A 25,084-nucleotide genomic window follows, 5' to 3' on the forward strand; every position below is an offset into this window, starting at 1 on the left:
TTTGGTTATTTCACCTTTCAAATGTGGTCATTTTTTAAAGAAATGTAAACAATAAATACCGTTTTGTGGCTCTTGAATGTGTCGAACAGATCGCTGTAAGTTAGATCATCAGTTAAAACTAACTGATCGTCTCTTGCTTCTAGTTAATTTATAGCATCAAAATCAAATAAACCACATAAATGAACATCATAAAGAATGTTGTTTGACTACAAAAAGATGTCTGTACACTCCGTTTTTCAAGTTCAAATCCTCCATGTTAATCTACTATGAGATCGCCTGTCAAACTCCCGCTAAGGCTTTGTGTGTGTGTGCGTTTTGCGTGTCTATGGCAACAACAGACTTTAAACGGGAATACAGAATCACTGTCGTAAAAGTACCGGTACACACATTTAAAATCAGCGCGCGCGTGTGTGTGTGTGTGTGTGTAAAACTGCCACTGGAGAAAAAAAAAAATTTAAAAAAAAAAAAAAAAAATCCCTACCGACCAATGACCTCAACTGACAACCAACCGGAACCAAACTTTTTTTTTTTTTTAGGCCTAATTAATAACTTACCCTCATGTTGTTTCAAACCCGTAAGACCTCCGTTTATCTTTGGAACACAGTTTAAGATATTTTAGATTTAGTCCGAGAGCTCTCAGCCTCCATTGAAGCTGTGTGTACGGTATACTGTCCATGTCCAGAAAGGTAAGAAAAACATAATCAAAGTAGTCCATGTGACATCAGAGGGTCGGTTAGAATTTTTTGAAGCATCAAAAATACATTTTGGTCCAAAAATAGCAAAAACGACGACTTTATTCAGCATTGTCTTCTCTTCCGTGTCTGTTGTGTGAGAGAGTTCAAAACAAAGCAGTCTGGATATCTGGTTCGCGAACGAATCATTCAGTTCACCAAATCGAACTGAATCGTTTTAAACAGTTCTCATCTCTAATACGCATTAATCCACAAATTACTTAAGCTGTTAACTTTTTTAATGTGGCTGACACTTCCTCTGAGTTCAAACAAACCAATATCCCGGAGTAATTCATTTACTCAAACAGTACACTGACTGAACTGCTGTGAAGAGAGAACTGAAGATGAACACCGAGCCGAGCCAGATAAGAAGACCATCCTAGGTCCAATTTTACAGTCTCTGCACTAGCTACCTATTAAGGTCTGTATTAGTTACCTATAAGGCCCTAAATGGTTTAGCTCCTGCGTACCTAACTAGCCTTCTACCACGTTACAATCCATTACGGTCCCTAAGGTGACAAAACGCTGGACTTTTGGTAGTTCTTAGGATAGCAAAGTCCACTAAAGGAGGTAGAGCTTTTTCACATTTGGCTCCCAAACTCTGGAATAGCCTTCCTGATAATGTTCGGAGTTCAGACACACTCTCTCTATTTAAATCTAGGTTAAAAACGCATCTCTTTCGCCAAGCATTCGAATAATGCATCTCTTAAATTGTGACTGCAGTTGAATCTGATCAAATGCACATTCTTATTCTTTAGCTTAGGTTAAACTAATTAATTTTACTTTGTTGGAACACCAGCTTTGCTAATGATGTCTCTCTTTGTTTCTATGTTTTGCCACGGGATTTAACTAGGATTTACACAAGCTCCAAGTCTGGATCCAGAACACCTGAGAAGAGATGATGCTGACCCCTCAGAGGATGCTAACCCTGAATCAACAAACAGAACTAACAAATATTGCTACAAGTGTGACTGCATCATATAATAATTGCTGTTATAATGTTCATCGTCTGGCTGACTATGTCTTGTATTGTCCAGCTTTTTCTGAAAAATCTTGTCATATGCGCACAAACTGACAAGTCACCACTTATAAGCTACTACTAAATATTGTAGAAACATAATTTTTCTGTAAAGTTGCTTTGTAATGATTTGTATCGTAAAAAGCGCTATACAAAGAAACTTGAATTGAATGGGCTAGGTGCATATCTCCGCCATCTTGGATTTCTGTTATTGCCAGTGTGAGCTTTGATATTTCCGGTTGTGCTAAACGCCAGTGCAGAGAACCGGAGAAATCCAAATATTACCTTCTAAGATTTACACTTCTATTATTACTATGCTATAAATGTTAACTGAGCCAGTGCATCTGAAACTTGCGTATGTCTGGGTCTGGTGAATTAATTAAATACACTAATGTTTCCTATGTTCACAAAATGAAAATTGAACTCATGGTGTGTACACACAGATACATAATTAATTTTTTCCTTACCAATTATGTAAATGTAAAAATACTTATTTCTCGAAAATGTTTGTATTACATTATTATTTTTTTTGTTTAATGAAACATTCACCTTGTGAGACATGGGCTGTGATTTATCTTCAAATTTCTCAATTGTGCACATTAGTTTGTTTCATCATCATTTTCACAACGTATTTTATTATTTTACAGTTAACTTTGCATCAAACATTTTGAAATGAATAAAAACGGGCTGTAAAATAATACAACTAATACATGACTAATTTTAATATTTGTTTTATCTGAAGAATTTGTTACAAAATACATGCGCTGCTTATAGACAAAATTATTTATGCTGCAGATATTACACAAAACAGATAAACACTGATAAAAACACACATGAAACTGCGATCTTTTAATTAATGCAAACCTACCATAATAGTATTATGTTAAATTGTACACAGTTATAAACTGTTATAAAATAAAGTTAATAAAATATACATACGTTATCAGAAATATTTGTCCGTCTTGTTTGACAGTCAGAAACCTTATGATCTTATAGATAGATAACAGTCAGAACAAAATCAGCTCTCCGAAAATGTAAAGTATTGCATATTTGAGTGGTTTGTGTTTGAAAGAAAAAATCTCTGTGGACTGATTAACCTGATGCTGATCCGCGTAATCAATAGAAGAATAAAGCAATCTCCGCATTATCTTGATGAAGTTCCACACAAAGGTACGCAAAACTGTAGGGAGGATGTTTCCTCGTGATTTCTATATACTACTATTCACTGTTAAATTTGAAAAACATTAATTATATCCATCTAGCCGTTTTATATTTAAGTTTCCCTTACAGTAAATACAAGTGTCGCAAGACCGGAAGTATGTATGCACACACTCGCGTCACTGAAGCTCACCGGCACCATCTTGTGCACCTAGCCCATTGAATAACAACAAATGTTTTTGAACCAGATCACCTACCTCGCCTTTAGTTTAAAACCTACAATTTTAAAGTTTTACCTGCAACCAGGGATTTAAATTCACTTTTCCACTCACCAGCCAATTTGGCTACTAAACTTTTAAGTTACCGGCCATTCATAACTTCTACTAGCCAACACCCAGAAATAAACTAAAAGCTTGAGGTGAACGTGAAAAAGTTATGTTTTCTGTAAATTTATTATTAAAGATATTTAGATAATATTTTGCTAAGTGTGTTATTGTGATGATATCTTAAGACAGCTGACTCCTAAAGTTTTTGACATATTTCGTATTCTGTGTGGTCAGTTCACAGCATTGATAGAAATGGATATTTTCCAGTAAGTTTAAATAGATTTTTACCTTTATAAAGCCAGTGTGCTTCATCACTTGAGTCAAATTCTTAAGTTTAAACACTCTATAATAAGTTAAGGCTGTTATTAAACAATAAATCAGTATCATATGAGTGCATATTTAATGAGGATGAGTACCTCAGTAGATTGGCATTTATCATGTCTTTTATTCAGGATAATTCATCCACCTGCATATATGTTTTAGGTGACATGAATGCTGACATTACTGATGCAAACTCTTCATTTGGTAATCATTTATTGCAGTTTTGTACAGACAGTGGATTAATTTTATCTAGTAAGGTACTATTGCCAAATGATAGTTATACTTATATCAGTGAGGCCTGGCACTCTACTTCCTGGCTAGATACAGCCTTTGTACAGTGGATGCCCATGACTCCATTGAGATAATGAAGATTGAGTATGATCTGGCTACTACGGACCATATACCTTTTTTCGTGGTGCTGAACACGGGCACTATACCGGTGTTGTTGCTGTGGACAATGGCATTGATGTAGAGAAAATAAATTGGTCAAAAATTTCAGATGCTTTGCTGGCCAATATTGAGGTCCCAAATGATGCTTTATTGTGTCGGGATATGAATTGTAAGAATGTGCAACACTGTAAGGCTTTATGTTCCCTGTATGAAGCTATTGTGGAGTCTCTCAGTATTTCGAGTAGACCTCTATATAAACCTAGGAAAAATTGGTGCATTGTTAAGCCAGGGTGGAAGGAATATGTAGAAGAGCTTCATGTAGTTATTACTTCTTCTGAAATCCATGAGGCAATATTGAAGCTAAGGGATAATAAGGCATGTGGTCCGGACCATATTACAGCTGAACATCTTAAACTTGCCAGTAAGAAACTGTGTCCTCTGATGGCTATGTGCTACACAGGGTTTTTTGTTCATGGGGAGTTACCTGACTCTATGCTGTCTGTTGAGCTGGTACCTGTTATCAAGGATAAAGTGGGGAAGCTGAATAGCTCAGATAACTAAAGGCCAATAGCTTTGGCCAGTGTTATGTCAAAAGTGCTGGAGACAGTTATTCTGTGTAGAGTTGAGAGGTACGTCCTGTCTACGGATAATCAATTTGGTTTTAAACGAAAGCATGGTACTGATTTATGTATTTTTGCACTGAAGGAAATTTTAGATAGATATAATAAACAAAATTCCACAATGTTCTTGTGCTTCATTGATGCCTCTAAAGCATTTGACCGTGTTAATCATCAAAAATTGTTTTTAAAATTGATTAAAAGTGGGGTCCCTGGTTTTTTGATTAGAATCTTGGGCTATTGGTATTCTCATCAGACAATGAGAGTTAAATGGGGGAAGTGTAACAACGGCTCCCTTTAAAGTGACCAATGGGGTTCGACAGGGTGGAATTTTGTCTCCTTTTCTTTTTAATGTGTATATGAATGATTTGTCTATGATTTTAAATGCTTGTGGTACAGGTTGTAGGGTTGGTGACTCACTAATTAATCACCTTATGTACGCTGATGACTTGGTCATTTTTTAGCCCATATAGTGCTGGTATACAACAGATTTTGAGACTATGCACACAGTATGGTGTAGATTTTGATATAAAGTATAATCCAAAAAAGAGTAAAATTATGACTATAAGAAGTAGAGATGATAAACATTCACATTTTCTGATTTTTATCTATCTGGTACTGTACTTGATGTATGCACAGATATTACATATCTTAGCCATATTATTGCAAATGACCTGTCTGACGACAAGGATATTTATAGGCAGCGTTGAAAGCTGTATGTGCAAGCGAACATGTTGTGTCGTAAGTTTAGTATGTGCTCTGTCCCTGTGAAGATTTCACTCTTTAGAACATATTGTACACCGTTGTATACTGCCTATCTTTGGTGCCGTTATAAGCAAGATAGCATTAGAAAGCTCACAGTGGCTTATAATGACAGCATGAGGCTGCTGCTAAGAGTTCCAAGAGACTCCAGTGCAAGCCATATGTTTGTTAGTGCTGGGGTACCTACCTGTGCTGCAGTCTTGCGTAACAATGTTTAGATTTATGGGTAGGGAGTCAAAAAATGAACTAATTGCTGTGTTGGCTAACCCTAGACGAAGTTCTGTAAGATTTTCGTCCAGACTGTGGAACCATTGGTGTACATGTCTGTATGTTAGACAATGAACACTGTGGAAGGTCTATTTTACTTCTTGTATATTTATTATTATTATTTTTTCTGTGTGTGTGTATTACTATGTATGTGTTTTGTATTGTATTATGGATCCCTCTGGGTCTGGAAATAAAGTTTAATAATATCAACACAATTAATCTTTGCAGAAGTTGCTTATGACGTGGCATTTAGAGGTAGGCTATTTACACAGTGTAGCTTAGAGGGACATGGAATGCTTTAACCTGCAGTTTCAAATGCATAAATGTTTTGTTATTTGATACTTTTAATTTAAAAAAATAATTGAAACTACCAGTAGGTGGTTAATAAGTGAGTCATGGCAACTGAACCAAAACTTTTAAATGGTTGATTCATTCAGGAACAAACACCATAATGTTGCTCAGAAGCGTGTTTACACTTGTCATTTCAATGTGTATGTGGACAACATCCGGATACAGGTTGCATGTTAATCCCAAATGTAAACGCAGCCAGAGACAGACAGCCAGCTGCGTTGATAGTGTTACCCCCCACAGCTGATTTTTCCCGCATTTGGCAGGTGTTAATTTTGCCTGCAACATTAGAAGCTTCTAAATATATAATATATACTATTTACAGACATGTAGTTAACTGTAGTTCTGTTACTCTGAATCACTTAATACACAGGTCTATTTTGACATCGGTTTGTCAGATATTTTGTTCTGTTTATTGCTAGTTATCACTGTCAATCATAGAAATTACTTGTGAAACGATTGTTTTTGTGATGCAGCCTTCAATCTTAAATTGTTGTGTTTGTTCATTGAGGCCAGAGGAGAACTGGTCCCCCAACTAAGTCTGGTTTCTCTAAAGTTTTTTATTCCACTACACCGAAATGCTTTCGAGACGGATTTGAATCCGAATGCTCAAACCACTTTAGGAGGTGGTCTGGACCGCATTCCAGATGTAACTGGAGAAGTGTAAATGCATCTCCTTGTTAAAAAATTATTGTACATTTTCCCCCCTCCCGAAATGCTATAGTAATAAACTGCATTTTTTAGGCTATGATATATTATAGTAAGATATGACTAATCCAACATGCATCATGAAAAAGTAGTTGAAAACTGATACAAATGAGAACACAATCATCTTCATTAAAAGTAGCTTTACAAGGAGACTTAACGATTTTACTTGTGCTGATGCCGTGCTCTCTTCTATTACCGTCTTTGATCTTAAAGTTAGCTGATGATGAATATATGTAGTGCATATCTGTTGCTTTCATTGTCCTGAAATCTGTTAAATTTGCATATAGTATGGGAACTGAAGATCATATACAGGTGCTGGTCAAATAATTAGAATATCAATAATCTATAAAAGTTTATTAATTTCACTAATTCCATTCAAAAAGTGCAACTTGTATGTTATATTCATTCATTACACACATACTGATATATTTCAAATGTTTATTTCTTTAAATTTTGATGTTTATAACTGACAACGAAGGAAAATCCCAAATTCAGTATCTCAGAAAATTAGAATATTGGGAAAAGGTTCAATATTGAAGACACTTGGTGCCACACTCTAATCAGATAATTAACTCAAAACACCTGCAAAGGCCTTTATTTGGTCTCTCAGTCTAGTTCTGTAAGCTACACAATCATGGGAAAGACTGCTGACTTGACAGTTGTCCAAAAGACGACCATTGACACTTTGCACAAGGAGAGCAAGACACAAAAGGTCATTGCAAAAGAGGCTGACTGTTCACAGAGCTCTGTGTCTGAGCACATTAATAGAGAGGCGAAGGGAAAGAAAAGATGTGGTAGAAAAAAAACGTTTACAATCAATACCTATAACCTCACCCTGGAGAGGATTTTAAAACAAAACCCATTAAAACATGTGGGGGAGATTCACAGGGAGTGGACTGCAGCTGAAGTCAGTGCTTCAAGAACCACTACACACAGACGTATGCAAGACATGGGTTTCAGCTCTCGCATTCCTTGTGTCAAGACACTCTTCAACAACAGACAGCATCAGAAGCATCTAAAGACAAAAAAGACTGGACTGCTGCTGAGTGGTCTAAAGTTATGTGCTCTGATGAAAGTTAATTTTGCATTTCCTTTGGAAATCAGGGTCCCAGAGTTTGGAGGAAGAGAGGAGAGGCACACAATCCACGTTGCTTGAGGTCCAGTGTAAAGTTTCCGCAGTCAGTGATGGTTTGGGGAGCCATGTCATGTGCTGGTGTTGGTCCACTGTGTTTTCTGAGGTCCAAGGTCAACACAGCCGTATACCAGGAAGTTTTAGAGCACTTCATGCTTCCTGCTGCTGACCAACTTTATGGAGATGCAGATTTCATTTTCCAAAAGGACTTGGCACCTGCACACAGTGCCAAAGCTTCCAGTACCTGGTTTAAGGACCATGGTATCCCTGTTCTTAATTGGCCAGCAAACTCGCCTGACCTTAACCTCATAGAAAATCTATGGGGTATTGGGAAGAGGAAGATGCGATATGCCAGACCCAACAATGCAGAAGAGCTGAAGGCCACTATCAGAGCAACCTGGGCTCTCATAACACCTGAGCAGTGCCACAGACTGATCGACTCCATGCCACACCACATTGCTGCAGTTATTCGGACAAAAGGAGCCCCAACTAAGTATTCAGTGCTGTACATGCTCATACTTTTCATGCTCATATTTTTCAGTTGGCCAAGACTTCGAAAATTCCTTTCTTTGTATTGGTCTTAAGTAATATTCTAATTTTCTGAGATACTGAATTTGGGATTTTCCTTAGGTGTTAGTTATAATCATCAAAATTAAAAGAAATAAACATTTAAAATATATCAGTCTGTATGTAATGTATGAATATAATTATACCTTTTGAATGGAATTAGTTAAATAAATCAACTTTTTGATGATATTCTAAATATATGACCACCACCTGTAAATCCATTTTGCTAAGACACATTTATGGCCAAGTGTAAATTAAACAGTTTTATAAAATCAGATAGATATCCAAAAAGAGAAAATGCATAAAGTGACCAGATGTAATCAGGCCCTCAGATATTGAGAAAAAAAACAATTTAATTATAATGCATTACACAAAACAACTGAATTATGCAGATTAAGCAGATGGTCACACACACACACATACAGTGTTAAAGTTAAAAAGTAGAAGAGTCTATCTAGAGGAGAACAATGCAAATTGTCAAAGGTGGATGATCAGATTTGGGTCACTTTCGGCTGCGGTGAGAACGTAGCTTTAATTTCACACAGATACGTATTTTCTGGTGCCATTTTAAGCTACTGAGCCATTTAAAACGCTTTCCACACGAAGAACACAAATATGGTTTCACATCTGCATGACTTTTCAGGTGTATTTGTAAGTGTGATGGCAAAAGAAATGTTTTATTACACTGGTCACAATTAAACTGCCTTCCTCCAGAGCGATCGTGCTTTTGATCTTTCAAACTGCTCCTTTTTCTAAGCCTCTTTCCGCTCACAGAGAACTGCAGCTTCTTTCCAGTATGTGTTTGCAAATGACGTTTCAGGTCTCTTTTATATGTGAAGCTCTTCTTACACTGAAGACAGGCAAATGGTTTCTCTCCAGTGTGAAGCCTCGTGTGAATCTGAAGTGTTACTTTCTGATTGAAACTTTTTCCACAGTGAGTGCAGGTGAAAGGTTTCTCTCCAGTGTGGATTCTCATATGGACCTTAAATTGTCCTTTAAATCTGAAACTCTTTCCACATTCATGGCACATGAACGACTCTCGAAAATGAACTTTTTCATGCCAACTAAGGCGTCTCTTGTCTGGGAATCTCTGTCCACACTGCTGACAATTATACTCTTTTGAGTGAATCCTCATGTGGTAAGTAAGGTTTGTTTCACGTGAAAAACTTTTTCCACACTGAGCACACACAAAAGGCTTCTCTCCTGTGTGAATTGACATGTGAATCTTAAGATTTCCCTTTTGTGTGAAGCTCTTCTCACACAGTTTGCAGTTAAAGGGCTTCTCTCCAGTGTGGTTTCTAATGTGGGCATTAAGGGTTGATTTACCTGAGAAGCTCTTCCCACAAAATTTGCAGATGTAAGGACTCTCTCCAGTGTGACATTTCAGGTGTGAATCAAGGGTTGTTTTATGCCTGAAACACTTTCCACACTGATTGCATGGAAACGGCTTCTCTCGAGTGTGAACGACCATGTGAGTCTTCAGAGATCCTTTGCGCGAGAAGCTTTTCCCACACAGTTTGCAGGTAAAAGGCTTCTCTCCAGTATGAGTTCTCATGTGGGTATCAAAGTGTGTTTTATATGTGAAGCTATTCCCACACACATTGCAGGTAAAAGGATTCTCTCCAGTGTGAAGTCTCGTATGATTTTTGAGATTTCCTCTACAACTGAAACTCTCTCCACACCGTTTACATGTAAAACCGTTATCACCTGAGTTCTCTCTCTTTGTGTGGTAATCAAAGGATACTTTATGTATGAAACTCATTCCACACTGATCACATGTGAATGGCTTTTCTCCAGTGTGACGTTTCATGTGGCGTTTAAGGTATTCTTTACGTGAGAATCTCTTTCCACACTCATGGCATTTGAAAGGCTTCACTCCAGTATGAACGTTCATGTGCATTTGAAGGTTATATTTTTGTTTGAAACTCTTTCCACATTGATGGCAGATGAAGCATCTGTTTGATTCGGTGTTCTGAACTTTTTTTGGTGATGAAGATGTTTCAGTCTGCATGGATGTTTCCACAGTTATGAAGTCAAGTCTCTCATATTGATCTTTCTCTTCTGTCATTGTCAGTTCTCTCCTCTCTTCTTTTAGCAACTTCAGTTCTAAAGTGAAAAAAGACAAATACAGAGTAGTGACAATTTAATTACTTAAAACAACAGAAATCAAAACCAAGATGAAAGGATTAAAGCATCAAAACCAAAATTTCCAACACAACTGGGATATTATAGACCAGGGACACCACCTCTCAGCTCATTTTATGTTTCCATTTACACACACCTGAATCAGATCACCAGCTCTTTAGGCAAAAGCACCATGAACTCAGTGTATCAGATAAGGGAAACATTTAAAATATTTGCAGAGTGGTGGGTCCCCAGGGCTAGGACTTAAAACCACTGTTACAGACTAATCATGAATCTGCCCAATCATGCCAATAAGCACTACCACAAATAAGGTCTTAAATCTTTCCAACTACTAATACTGTGTAAAAAAATATACATTTCATCAAACACAAGTATGGAGTTCATCAGGGCTCAGTATTAGGTCCTCTGCTTTTTTTCTAGTACAGGGTTCCTCAATCTTGTCCTGGTGAGCCAATGCGCTCCAAGCTTTAGCTCCAACCTTGATCAAACTCCCCTACCTGTGGTTTTCTAATTCTCCTGAAGACACTGAGTAGCATGCTCAGATGTTTTTGATTAGGGTTAGAGCTAAGCTCTCAAGGAAAGTGGATCTCGTTGGCCAGATTTCAGGATCCTTGTCATTATTTTCCATAATGTAATGATAAAAATTAAACTTTCATATATCTTAGATTCATTGCACACCAACTGAAATATTTCAGGTCTTTTATTGTTTTAATACTGATGATTTTGGCATACAGCTCATGAAAACCCAAAATTCCTATCTCAAAAAATTAGCATATCATGAAAAGGTTCTCTAAACGAGCTATTAACCTAATCATCTGAATCAACTAATTAATTCTAAAGCAAAAGATTCCTGAGGCTTTTAAAAACTCCCAGCCTGGTTCATTACTCAAAACCGCAATCATGGGTAAGACTGCCGACCTGACTGCTGTCCAGAAGGCCATCATTGACACCCTCAAGCGAGAGGGTAAGACACAGAAAGAAATTTCTAAACGAACAGGCTGTTCCCAGAGTGCTGTATCAAGGCACCTCAGTGGGAAGTCTGTGGGAAGGAAAAAGTGTGGCAAAAAACGCTGCACAACGAGAAGAGGTGACTTGGACCCTGAGGAAGATTGTGGAGAAGGACCGATTCCAGACCTTGGGAGATCTGCGGAAACAGTGGACTGAGTCTGGAGTAGAAACATCCAGAGCCACCGTGCACAGGCGTGTGCAGGAAATGGGCTACAGAGAAGCAGCACTGGACTGTTGCTCAGTGGTCCAAAGTACTTTTTTCGGATGAAAGCAAATTTTGCATGTCATTCGAAAATCAAGGTGCCAGAGTCTGGAGGAAGACTGGGGAGATGGAAATGCCAAAATGCATGAAGTCCAGTGTCAAGTACCCACAGTCAGTGATGGTCTGGGGTGCCATGTCAGCTGCTGGTGTTGGTCGACTGTGTTTTATCAAGGGCAGGGTCAATGCAGCTAGCTATCAAGAGATTTTGGAGCACTTCATGCTTCCATCTGCTGAAAAGCTTTATGGAGATTAAGATTTCGTTTTTCAGCACGACCTGGCACCTGCTCACAGTGCCAAAACCACTGGTAAATGGTTTACTGACCATGGTATTGCTGTGCTCAATTGGCCTGCCAACTCTCCTGACCTGAACTCCATAGAGAATCTGTGGGATATTGTGAAGGGAAAGTTGAGAGACGCAAGACCCAACACTCTGGATGAGCTTAAGGCCGCTATCGAAGCATCCTGGGCCTCCATAACACCTCAGCAGTGCCACAGGCTGATTGCCTCCATGCCACGCCGCATTGAAGCAGTCATTTCTGCAAAAGGATTCCCGACCAAGTATTGAGTGCATAACTGAACATAATGATTTGAAGGTTGACTTTTTTTAGTATTAAAAACACTTTTCTTTTATTGGTCGGATGAAATATGCTAATTTTTTGAGATAGGAATTTTGGGTTTTCATGAGCTGTATGCCAAAATCATCAGTATTAAAACAATAAAAGACCTGAAATATTTCAGTTGGTGTGCAATGAATCTAAAATATATGAAAGTTTAATTTTTATCATTACATTATGGAAAACAATGAACTTTTATCTCAATATTTTTTGAGAAGGACCTGTATGTGTACCGAGTTTGGTAAAGATATCTCATTCTGTTCAATAGTTATGCTTCAATTAACATTTGGCGAATGTTAGCATAGATGATTTTGGCATACTGATTTTGTGCAAATAAAATCTAAATTTCAACTTTATTTTGATAATTATTGATATTCAGTGTCCAGAGAATATTTCTGCAGTGGTTTGGTCCAATCGGGTGAAAAACCTAGGAACATTTCGGCAAAAGTAGATTTCTCAATTCAAACGTGCACCATAAAGCAAAAATTTTAAAAGATTGGAACCATCTAAAACCCCCTTTGGCCGATTGCAACAAGACTTTGTCAACCTCGCCCCAAATTAAGCTCTATGATCTGGCCAAGTTTAAAGTGTCAAGTCTCTAGGTTTTGCTTTTTGTCAACCATTTTCAAAAGTAACAGAAATATTTTTTTCTTCTGTTTTTGCTATAATTGACACGAAGACAAAAGACTCTCTTTGTGTTGTGGCAACATCATGTGGGCAACATGTGAACTTAATGAGATTCACTTGAACTTGTTAACGTTGGAACAAAAACAGTGGAACAATTCAACTAAAATGTTCCCAGCCAACATTGATATGTGGGCCCCATATGGGTTATACCTGGGCAGCATGGGATCTATGTGGGCATGGGATGAAGATGGGAAATTTATGTGGGTCTCATATAGGTTTTACCACATGGGACCTTCATGGGATCTATGTGGGCATGGGCTGAAGATGGGCAATTTACGTGGGTCCCATGTGGGATTCACAATGTGGGTCCCATTTAGGTAGGAACATATGGGACCTTTATGGGATCTATGTGGGCATGGGCTGCAAATGGGCAATTTACTTGGGTCCCATGTGTGTTTCACAATGTGGGTCCCATATAGATATGAGACCTTTGTGGGATCTGTGTGGGCAAAATAATTTCAGACTTAAATACATCTTTACACCTTTAAACTTTATTGGTTAAAAGCCACTTCTTAGGAATAAATATTGAGAAAAAATATTCTCTAAAATCTTTAATATATTTTCATCTGTAGACCCAGGCAAACACCAGCATCATATGTTTTGGAGTTGTCCTAAGATTGGTAATTATTGGATTTCAGTTTTTCAGTTGCTGTCAGAATTGTTGGGAAAGCAGTTGGATCCAGACACAATTTTAGCTGTTTTTGGTGTCAGTGATAAAATAGAGCAAAAAAAAAAATTATCAATTATTTTAATAAGAAAGCAGTAGTTGAATTCTAATACAAGCACCCCACACAAACTTATTTTCTTTTTCCTTTTCTTTTCTTTTTCAATACCGGTATATTATTATGATATTAAATCTAGTGCTAAATCAGGATTTGTATAAAAGTGTAAAAATTTGTATTGTAATGTTTTTTTGTTTTTGTGCCAACGTAAAAAAAAACAGAATAAAGAGAATGTTTTTAAAAAAGTCTTTTAAAAATAAAATTATCAATATTAAAATGTTACCCTGCCTAAGCAAAAATACATTTTCCTTTTACTGCACACATGTTAGCAGGGACAACCCTTTTAAAATTATTTTTATTTTAACTCTAGAGTCTAGAGTAGAATTATATCGGTCTCACATGGGACTCTCCTCTACACTCTCAAATGTTCTCACAACCTTCCGCTTGACAAAGTAGTCCTATTGTATTAAAATTTGAGTTCGATTTTTTTTCACATAATATTATATCATATAAAATCATATGTCAATGATCTTGGCTGAAAATAAGCGTACATTTAATTATATAGCTGTAAAGATTTTAATATTCTAATAAAAGAAATTGCCGCGCGCTCTTCTAAGCACAGTGGTGCGGCAGCACGGACGGCAGGAGTTACTACTTTTAACAGTCAGCAGTGGTCGACACGGATCGGAAATAAGCAGGTAAAATGCATATTTTCTAGAAATGGATTAATTATCCACGGTTTCAAGTATTGGGAACATTGTTTTGAATGTTTAATTTACCGTTAACATAATGTAGCCTTGTGGTGTTTTTTCTGGCCGCGTTATCGCTAAAAATGTCTATAAAGGCTTTAAGCATGTCGTTTTTGTTGACTTAAAGGTGTAGTTTTGTTCTTGCCTGCCATTAATAAAGTAGGGTTCTCGGTTGTGTTCATTTATGCTTCACTTGTGCATTTTGTGTCTCTCTTGCCGCCATTTTTTCCACCTGAGTGGAAACTGAATTTCCACACAATTTATAGTATTAACCGCGTTCGAATGGCAAAATACTTAGTTTTTAATACATTTGAAGTAACTTGCTCCTAAAAATGGCAGGTGGGGTGAATTTCAAACAGTTTTGAGACCACCATTCTTTAGGCTTTTCTGTTCGCGTAGGCCATAGCCAGACCTAGGTCATCAGTTCCGTAACGTTAAAGTACCGCGATACATTTTATCATGTTCACAGACATAATTTGTCCTCTGAATGAAAACTTTGCTGTCAAACTCCTCATATGAATGTCTGCATGACACATATAATTCAGTTTAGTTTCCAAGAATGGCATGAAAATTTTCTCTGTGAGACGCTGGAGGAACGATCAACTCTTGAAAGCTTTGTGATGAAGGGCGCTGGCGCAGCCTCCGTGAGTCCGTGTTGCCAGATTCAGGTGTAGTGCTTGGGCGTCGTGACGTCATTACTTACCGTGGCCACTAAGCTACTGCGCAGTAATGTGCTCATGCTTATAATGGGGAGGGACTTCGGTATCAGTTGTTATAGAAATTTTAAAAATATTACTATACCAGCAATATCCTGCAAACATTTTGTGCACTTTTGAGCAGATTAGGGTTAGGTTATTGTTAGGGTTAGGTTATTGTTTTCATGTGCTCAACAGATGTCTCTGTGATTGGGTACAATGATCACTGATTCATGCTATTCACTGAGCACTTACACAGACACACGGGAGCATATGAAAGCCACATCTATCAGCAGATCTGTCAGCGGATCCCTAATATATCTGCTCATAGACAGATCCTCTGAAATGCGGCTTTCAAATTCTGTGTAAGTGCTCCGTGAGGAGGGTGAAGCTATGATTGTAGTTAATCAGACATATCTGTTAAATGCGTGAACTCAAGTGCTGGAAATGCTGGTATCGCCACATTTTGGGTATTGGAAATGCGCTGTATAAATAAAAATAATAATAATCAAATTATTAATGTTATTTAAAAGAATATCAGTAACGAAGTCGGTTCGATTGCCAACACTATAAAAAAGAGAAAATCTAAAATGAACTTCATGTTCTGAGATCACTCTGCAGATGAACTGATTTATGCATGTCATCTACAAATGATTTTGTTTGTGTTTGTACTTAGGCTGCAAAGGTAGCAGATATTGGTGGTTCTTCACTGGATGATGCTACGAGGAGGATGATGAAATTCCTGATTTCAAATGAAGTGGCGATCCAGTACAATCTCTTTGGCAGTCATGGCAAGAAAAGATTTCGAGACCTGTGCCTCTTTGACGTCATATGTGGTAAATGTGTTTTTAATGAAATTAAGATATTTCTGTCTCTCCATATAAAGTCTATCCATGAATTTTCAGAAAAAGCTCTCTTTTTTTATCGTATTACTGTTTGGAAGCATCAGAAGTTTGGGTGAATAGACTTTTTATATACAGTCATGGCCAAAGGTTTTGAGAATTACATAAATATTGGAAATTGGAAATGTTGCTGCTTAAGTTTTTATAATAGCAATTTGCATATACTCCAGAATGTTATGAAGAGTGATCAGATGAATTGCATTGTCCTTCTTTAACCATGAAAATTAACTTAATCCCAAAAAAACCTTTTCACTGCATTTCATTGTTGTCATTAAAGGAGCTGCTGAGATCATTTCAGTAATCGTCTTGTTAACTCAGGTGAGAATGTTGACGAGCACAAGGCTGGAGATCATTATGTCAGGCTGATTGGGTTAGAATGGCAGACTTGACATGTTAAAAGGAGGGTGATGATTGAAATCATTGTTCTTCCATTGTTAACCATGGTGACCTGCAAAGAAACGCATGCAGCCATCATTGCGTTGCATAAAAATGGCTTCACAGGCAAGGATATTGTGGCTACTAAGATTGCACCTAAATCAACAATTTATAGGATCATCAAGAACTTCAAGGAAAGAGGTTCAATTCTTGTAAAGAAGGCTTCAGGGCGTCCAAGAAAGTCCAGCAAGCGCCAGGATGGTCTCCTAAAGAGGATTCAGCTGCGGGATCGGAGTGCCACCAGTGCAGAGCTTGCTCAGGAATGGCAGCAGGCAGGTGTGAGCGCATCTGCACGTACAGTGAGGCGAAGACTTTTGGAAGATGGCCTGGTGTCAAGAAGGGCAGCAAAGAAGCCACTTCTCTCCAAAAAAAACATCAGGGACAGATTGATCTTCTGCAGAAAGTATAGTGAATTTGGGTCCATGGCCTGGAAACTCCCCAGATCTTAATCCCATTGAGAACTTGTGGTCAATCCTCAAGAGGCGGGTGGACAAACAAAAACCCACTAATTCTGACAAACTCCAAGAAGTGATTATGAAAGAATGGGTTGCTATCAGTCAGGATTTGGCCCAGAAGTTGATTGAGAGCATGCCCAGTCGAATTGCAGAGGTCCTGGTTTGTATATTTGCGAAACGATGATCTCAATAGCGGGCTACATGCTTGAGTTGTTGCTGCAGAAGCTACTGAGCTTATTAGCTTTACCAACTTTAATTTTCTTGTTGTTTTGTTGGGTTGTCATATTCTCCATTTTTACTGTATCTCTGTCGCAGAATTTCATATGACATTCTATAGAAATATCATTCATTTCGAATTTTGAATACTGGACATGTAATAAGGATCAAATGAGTGAGTTCAGCTTTGAAAATAAAAACTAACCTGTTTGTTCCTCAGTTTGGTCATGTTTCAGACTGAATGTTTCTTCAATCCTCATGTTTTCTCTCTCCTCTTTAATAAACGCCATCTTTATAACAGTATCACGTGGATCTCAGCTGCTTCAGCAGGAGTTTTTCTGTGTGTTTGGTCACACCGTCCTGTTTAAGATCAGAATAATTAGGAAAAGCAACAATAAATGCAAACTAAATCTCTTGGTTGGGCTGCTCCCAAGTCAGAGTTAATGGCCTTAAATCACCTAATTACACAAAAAAACATCCCCATGCTTTGTATTTGGTATTAGATTAGGGTTGCCAATCTTTCCGTATGATACTGAACTGTCTCATATTTAAATCATCACAGAAGCGTTTATGAAAGCCATATGAAATGCAGTTTTTCCAATATTTGCAGTGAAACACCATACCCAACAAACGCAGAATGATCCTCTGTGGTACCCGTTTGGTTATTTTTGGGAACCAAATCAAAGGAACCTTCCCAGATCCTTCCCTGCAAGTAATTTTTAGTTTTATTTTCATAACCATGTAAAGGAATAAAAATATTGCAAATGTCTCTCAGTGATGACCAGCAGAGAGATTACTCTAATGATGAAATTTGAAATTTTCATAAACAGAATTTAATCTCTGAAATAAGCATTAAATAAAATGTAAATGTCAAAGCAGCGAAAACACATCATAATAATCAGATGAATCCAGTTTTATAGCTAAAATATTAATCAAAGGTTAAGCGTAATGTATAAATCAAACCATAAACAAGGTAACGTCCCTTATTTTCCTTAAATAAGTTGACAACCCTAATAATGTTGTTGTTATTATTTTTATTATTATCTGCACATTTAACACATATTATATTTAATAGATAGCAGTTTCAGGAAAATAATTGCCTCTGGTTTGTAACAGTGTAAACACCGAATCATTTTGGGAAGTAGCCACACTGTTTTGTTTCCTCAAGCTTGGTTTCCTCAAGCTCTGGTCTTCACGATAAACTGATTCACTACATAGGGAGCAGAATGAGACCTAGCTTTTGTTACTTGTGTGTAAGGGCAGTCTACTCAGAAAAATACTGTTTATTAATGTTAGATAAAGCATTTTTTTTAAACTCCATCCATAATTAAGCTATTTTATGTTCTTTGTAAAAAACTATGACATTTCCTTTACTTTTTGAATTGATTTAAATGCTTTCAAAGCTTAAAAACACACAAACCTTTCTTCAGGCCGATCTCAACAGACGCAGAGAGCAGTGCACGGGCGCAGTCTTATGACGTCACACCATGACACCAAAATAAAAGTCCTGTTATCACGCCGCTGTCTAAACTACAGAAATTGTCATTTAAAGGTCCCGTTTTTCATGATCCCATGTTTTACATTTTAGTTAGGGTGTAATGTTGTTGTTAGAGTATAAATAATATCTGTAAAATTCTAAAGCACAAAGTTCAATGCCAAGCGGGATTTGTTTGGCCTTCCCAGGGACGCTGTACTTGGAGATTAATGGTTACAATTTATGTTTAACTCGGTTCCCGAAAATTATAATCCACATGTAAAATGTGCAGCACACTTTGCTGAGGACAGCTTGCTGAGGACATCTTCCTCAATCTCAATCAGTTTAATGCTAGATTCCCACAAAGATTATTCTTAAAAGATGGAGCAGTTCCCTCTTTGTCTGGCCTTGTTTATGGACCACAACTGGTAAGTGTATTTTATTATTTAAGTTGGTGCGTTTAACAGTTTCTGTAACTTATTACACAATGGGCAACGCTGTTTAGCTTTGTTAACTAGATGTTAGGGCTGTGCAAAAAAATCGAATGCGATTTTCATGCGCATCTCGTCAGTAAAAACACTCCTGTGATTATAAGTACATCTCTAGCACGTGCGTTCTTTTACTGTCTATGGTTCAGATCAGGATTGCCAGCTTTTCAAAACAAATCCTGCCCACTTGCTTCTCAAAACTAGTCCAATCGCGTTTCCAGGAGGGCAGCATGCGCTAAGTTGCTGTCGAATAACAACACATGAACCGCTGGCCCAATCACAACTCGTTACAACTCGTCGGGGAAGTCGTGGCCTAATGGTTAAAGAGTCGGACTCCCAATCGAAAGGTTGTGAGTTCGAGTCCCGGGCTGGCAGGAATTGTGGGTGGGGGGAGTGCATGTACAGTTCTCTCTCCACCTTCAATACCACGACTTAGGTGCCCTTGAGCAAGGCACTGAACCCCCAACTGCTCCCCGGGCGCCGCAGCATAAATGGCTGCCCACTGCTCCGGGTGTGTGCTCACAGTGTGTGTGTGTGTTCACTGCTCTGTGTGTGTGTGCATTTCGGATGGGTTAAATGCAGAGCACAAATTCTGAGTATGGGTCACCATACTTGGCTGAATGTCACTTCACTTTTTTACGTATTTCTGAAGGAGGGACTTCATAGAACAAGGATGTCATCAGCCCGTTTTTATCACAGTGAAAACAGCGGTATACAGATAGGTGAAAAATACTGTTTTTTTTAAAATGCGAAACATGAACACGTTATATTGCACACTGTAAACACAATCAAAGCTTCAAAAAAGCACAAAAAACGGGAACTTTAAATTTTAGAATTAATTTATTGGTGATATTTAAAAAAATCATTATCAAATGGTGTGTTGAAAATATTAAGGATTACAAATTAAAAAATGTGAGATTCTGTCTTAAAGACAGAACTTTAATAAGTTTCCCAATGGAAAAATACTATAGTAATTTATAGGAAATACTATGGTGTTTTTGAACCATATTATTGGAAATAATTTCATTCATTTCATTGTGTTAATTCTATTGTTGCTGTAGTAATTTAACAACTATAGGAATATAAACAAATTACTGACCAATATTAACAAGTTTTCTACAACTATAGGGTATATTATACCACAATACAACACGGTGTACTGTAGAAAAAACTAAAGTATACTACAGTATTTATTACAGTTTATCAGTTCACTGTACAGTATGCTGTAGCATTTATTAACAGAGTGTTGTAAATACTTTAAAATATACAGTTTAATACACTTTAAGATAACATGGTGTTGGGAACTCAGAAACGAAGACCAGGAGACTCTTGGGTAATCTTCAGCAGGATTCTTTATTGAGAACGGTCTGCGTGGCGCTGCAGTCATCAAAAGTCTAACTTGTCCCTAAGACATTGTAGTTTATGTACATTTTAAGGGGGCGGGATACACAGAGGTGGAGACAAACCTAAACAAAGCATGCAAATGCAATCAGGAAGGTGCCAGACACTGGCATCTTCCCAGCCTTGATCTCATCAGCATAACAGTGTCATTTAAATACAGAGGTGCCTGACAGTATAGCTTATACCTTCACATTATCATAGAGACAAAAGGCACAGCTGTGTCTTGAGCTTAAAAAGCCAAATGGCAAGGAAGAGACAAAAGGACATTATCTCAGACACCTGATTTTCCTGATTTACCTCAAAATGTATATAAAAACGTTTTCAGTTCATATGCTATTACATTGGAACCTAGATTTAACATTTTAGAAATTTGTAATCCCACAATGGTTAAAAACACTATAGTATTACAATGCAAACAGTGGTATTTACAAGTGAAAATATATAATCTCAGTGTGATTTAAAGGGTTTCTATACACACACATATTTCTATTTCGATTCAAGATGAATGGCATGCTCAATTCCTTTTAGGTTTGATTTGGGTGCTCTTCGGTCCAAGGTAGAACATTTAAAAAGGCAGTGTAGAGAAAAGAAATCTCTGATAGCCGAGGCACTCCTTAATTAAAATGTCTTTAATGAAAAAATGACGTCCTAAATGGACAACTTTAAAATGCCCACGCGTAGCGGCATGAGGCCTTCTTCAGGGCATTAGTATTGTGACCAATAGCTTCTGTGTTGAGAACCATGTGAGAGGTATTCATGAATGTATATGCATGTTATCTGTTGCCTGTGTTTCTGTTTATTATTGTGACTAATAGCTTTAGTGCTGAGAACCGTGTGAGAGGCGTGTCCTAGCAATTACCTGCAGACCTTCAACATTGATTGTCAGCACCTGTGTGTTTGCTTCTACCTGTGTGTCTTTATCATTATAAGATCAGTTTTTTTATCTGCTTCACTATGCCCTGAAGAAGGCCTCATGCCGCTACGCGTGGGCATTTTAAAGTTGTCCATTTAGGACATGTCATTTTTTCATTAAAGACATTTTAATTAAGGAGTGCCTCGGCTATCAGAGATTTCTTTTCTCTACACGCCCTTTTTACATATTTCTATTATTTGATTGTTATACTATAATATGGTATTGTTGATAGCATTCTGACATGATTCTGTGTTTAGGCAGATTTTTTTAGTGGCTCTGGAATCGACACAAAACCAGTTAGTTGACCCAACATTAAATGTATGCGTTTCATTTTATTTGCCAGCTGCGTATGGAAACATGAGCAGATAAAAACATGGATATGCGTAGTCTTAGAAACTAAAAAGGGTGAGTTCTTTACTTGCTTCATTTCCTGATGACTTACAGAGCAGTGGTGCTGCAATGAATGAAAAACCACAAAAGCTAAAAATTTGTTTGAGTATTTGAAAGATCTTTTCAGTGTGTTACAATGATCTGCTGTCACAAAGTCACCATTAATCAGTGTAGATATTGGCATGGTATCATGCTTTGCTCATGAGTACATGTATCTTGTTTGTCTTGTAGTAGTAGTAGTATGTAGTTTTTCTTGTACTCGTAGCTGAAATGTGTTGCCAGGCGCAGTTTATACAATTTCATGTTGTTATCTGCTGCCAATTTTTCATCCTCACAAGTCAATTATTGTCTGCAAATCTTCACGGCTTTGTGAACACATTAATTGTGTCATTTGTGACAAATTTTCATTAATTGTTTGGTCCTGAATTTGTTACTTACAATGTTAATCCATCATTCAAAGGATGTTCAAATGCACAGAAATCTGGATCTAATATCTTGATTTCCTTTTAAAGATAATTTGGGTAAACTGAAAAAAGGATAACAAAAACCCCGTTTTATCCACTAGTCACAATTAAAGTGCTTTAAGCACAAAATTAGATCTTCTTGTTCCATGTTAGCAGACTTCACATATAACAGTTCAGTATATTAAAAGCACAATTGCATGATAATTTTATTAAGCACATAAATACGTAAATGTATTTGAAATATACTTAGCATGAAATAAATGTATTTCAAATACTGCTTCTGTTTAAGATGCTATGGGGAAAACACCCTTTTCTCTGATGACTGAAGCCTTTCAATAACTCAGTGTTAACTGCACGTGCATTGGTTTGTGCAGTGAATTAAAAACGAACCAATGGCCTGCATGAGCCTATGGCGGTAAAGCCCACCAGAATGGGTGGGGTCATCTGGCTATATAAGTGGCACATCCCCATAGGATCCTCTGATTATTTTCCATCAGCGATGGCTACTAGATCTTTACTCTATGAGACTACGAAGCCTCCGTGATCAAGCTTTGCAGTGGATCAAGAGACCCCTTCCTGCTCGGCCAGAGGAACCCATCCGTAGCCGTTTGGATGAGTGGCTCTTGCCGGGGTGCAGTCAGGCCCCTTTATAATGAGCCTCACCATTTTTTTTGGCCGCAGCGAATGGATGGAACGAGAAAGCCTTACTGACGGTGTACCGGGAAGGGCTAAATCCTGCGCTATGGTTACAGCTCGCCATATATGATGATAATATGGGATAATTTGGGGTTAGAAAAATTCGTGCAACAAGCCCAGCGAGGGCACCTTAGATCCAAGTCCTGCTATCAAGACACACCTGCCCCAGCTCCTGTTATCCATCAGCCCACGTCTGAGAAGCTCCCTGAATCACAGCCAGAACGAATGCAAGTGGAAACCAAGAGACTGACTCCTACTGATTAAAAATTTGCAGACGAGAAATCAGGCTCTGTCTTTATTGTGGGAATAAAAATAGTTTCTTATGCACTTGCCCATCTCGTCCCCCACGTTTAATGGTGAGTTCAGTCCTTCCTAAACCCTCTGTGTCCTCCCCATTAACCATCAGTGTGACTTTGAAAATAAGAGATGTCATCATTTCAGCCACGGCCATCGTGGACTCCGGATCAGCAGGCAACGTCATCTCGGGAAAACTCGCCGAAACACACTATCTCAGAACGACCAGAACTCAGAAACAATACTCCATCTACACAGTGACAGGCGGCAGCCAGCTTCTTCTTCGTCCCCAAGGAGGATGGTGGATTGCGACCTTGCATTGACTACAGGGCATTAAATAAGATCACTGTGAAATTCAGTTATCCACTACCCTTAATTCCATCCTCCGTAGAACAACTCTGTGACGCTCGCATCTTCACTAAATTTGATACAATCTGATCAGAATCCGAGAGGGAGATGACTGGAAAACAGCTTTCATCACACCAGCCGGGCACTACGAATACCTAGTGATGCCATATGGTCTTGTAAACGCCCCATCTGTATTTCAGAGCTTTATGGATGAGGTCCTTCAAGATTTCCTGAACCGATTCGCCCTCGTTTACATCGACGACATACTCATCTGCTCCCGCAATTAAGAGAAACATCAACAGCATGTAACCCAGGTACTCCAACAACTCCGTAAATATTCTGTTTGTGAAGGCAGAAAGATTTATTTTTCACCAGACCTCCGTAGAATTCCTCGGATACCAGATCAGCGCAAGAGGGGTTAAGATGGATGACCATAAGACAGAAGCTATTACTTCCTGGCCTACACCCAAGTCTGTCAAGGAACTCCAGAGATTTTTAGGCTTCGCAAACTTCTATCAACGGTTCATCGACGGATATAATATCATCACCACCCCATTAACCTCCTTATTGAAAGGTAAGCCCAAGACAGTCCAAGTGGACTCCGGAAGCAGAACAGGCCTTCCAATCGCTAAAAACCGCCTTCATAAGAGCCCCCTTACTACAGCACCCAGACCCGGAAAATAAGTTCATTGTGGAAGTGTATGCCTCCACCACGGGGGTAGGAGCTATCCTATCCCAGTACTCTGAGCAAGCTAAGAAGTCAATGCCCTGTGCCTTCTTTTCCAGAAAACTGTCAGCAGAATGGAACTATGATATCGGCCACTGAGAATTATTAGCAGTGAAGCTGGCCCTCGAGGAATGGAGGCACTGGCTAGAGGGAGCCCGGTTGCCTTTCCTTGTACTCATGGATCACAAAAACCTGCAGTATCTCAAGGAAGCTAAAAGACTTAACCCTCGCCAAGCCAGGTGGGCACTATTTTTCACACGTTTTCATTTCCTCATATCCTACTGACCTGGGTCCAAGAACACGAGAGCCGACACCTTATCCCACCTACACAATGTAGAAGAAGTCCAGGAGGAAGTGGAGTCCATCCTGCCCACCAAACTCTTCGTGAACCCGATTCAGTGGGACCTTAAACTCTGTAAAATGTTAAGTTGGTGCCTCATCTGTAGCCATTTTAGGTGCACATTAAAACTGAATTAGCAGCACGTTAACTGCATGACTTCATTAACGCCAAAGCAAATATAGGTTAAAGAGCTTAAACTACAGGTTTGCAAGTTGTCAGGTTAAAGTATCAGTTTTGATGTTAATATTTATTCATCACTGTTACTGTTGAACTTGAAAAATATTTTCTCTCTTGTTATTTCTTAGTGGACTTCA

At 38.2% G+C, this 25,084-nt stretch overlaps 2 protein-coding genes across 3 annotated transcripts in view; both read right to left on the reverse strand.

The window, feature by feature from the left end:
- The window catches only part of LOC132106100 (gastrula zinc finger protein XlCGF8.2DB-like), a 173,556-nt gene that overhangs the window by 60,003 nt on the left and 88,469 nt on the right, over positions 1 to 25,084 (reverse strand). The gene's annotated exons all lie outside the window — the stretch shown is intronic.
- On the reverse strand, positions 8,787 to 18,738 carry LOC132106039 (gastrula zinc finger protein XlCGF57.1-like). 2 transcript variants are annotated; one of them, XM_059511648.1, is made up of 4 exons: positions 18,656 to 18,698; positions 17,859 to 17,941; positions 17,441 to 17,595; positions 8,787 to 10,451 (listed from the first exon to the last, which is right to left on the reverse strand). In XM_059511648.1, the coding sequence occupies exons 3-4, from the start codon at positions 17,523 to 17,525 to the stop codon at positions 8,848 to 8,850; spliced, it is 1,689 nt and encodes a 562-aa protein (XP_059367631.1). In that variant the 5' UTR covers positions 17,526 to 17,595; positions 17,859 to 17,941; positions 18,656 to 18,698; the 3' UTR covers positions 8,787 to 8,847. The 2 variants fall into 2 exon arrangements, with proteins under 2 accessions (XP_059367631.1, XP_059367633.1); XM_059511650.1 differs by lacking the exon at positions 17,859 to 17,941 and having other exon boundaries at positions 18,656 to 18,738.

Source organism: Carassius carassius, chromosome 26, assembly GCF_963082965.1.
Source record: "Carassius carassius chromosome 26, fCarCar2.1, whole genome shotgun sequence".
Taxonomy (NCBI): Eukaryota; Metazoa; Chordata; class Actinopteri; order Cypriniformes; family Cyprinidae; genus Carassius; species Carassius carassius.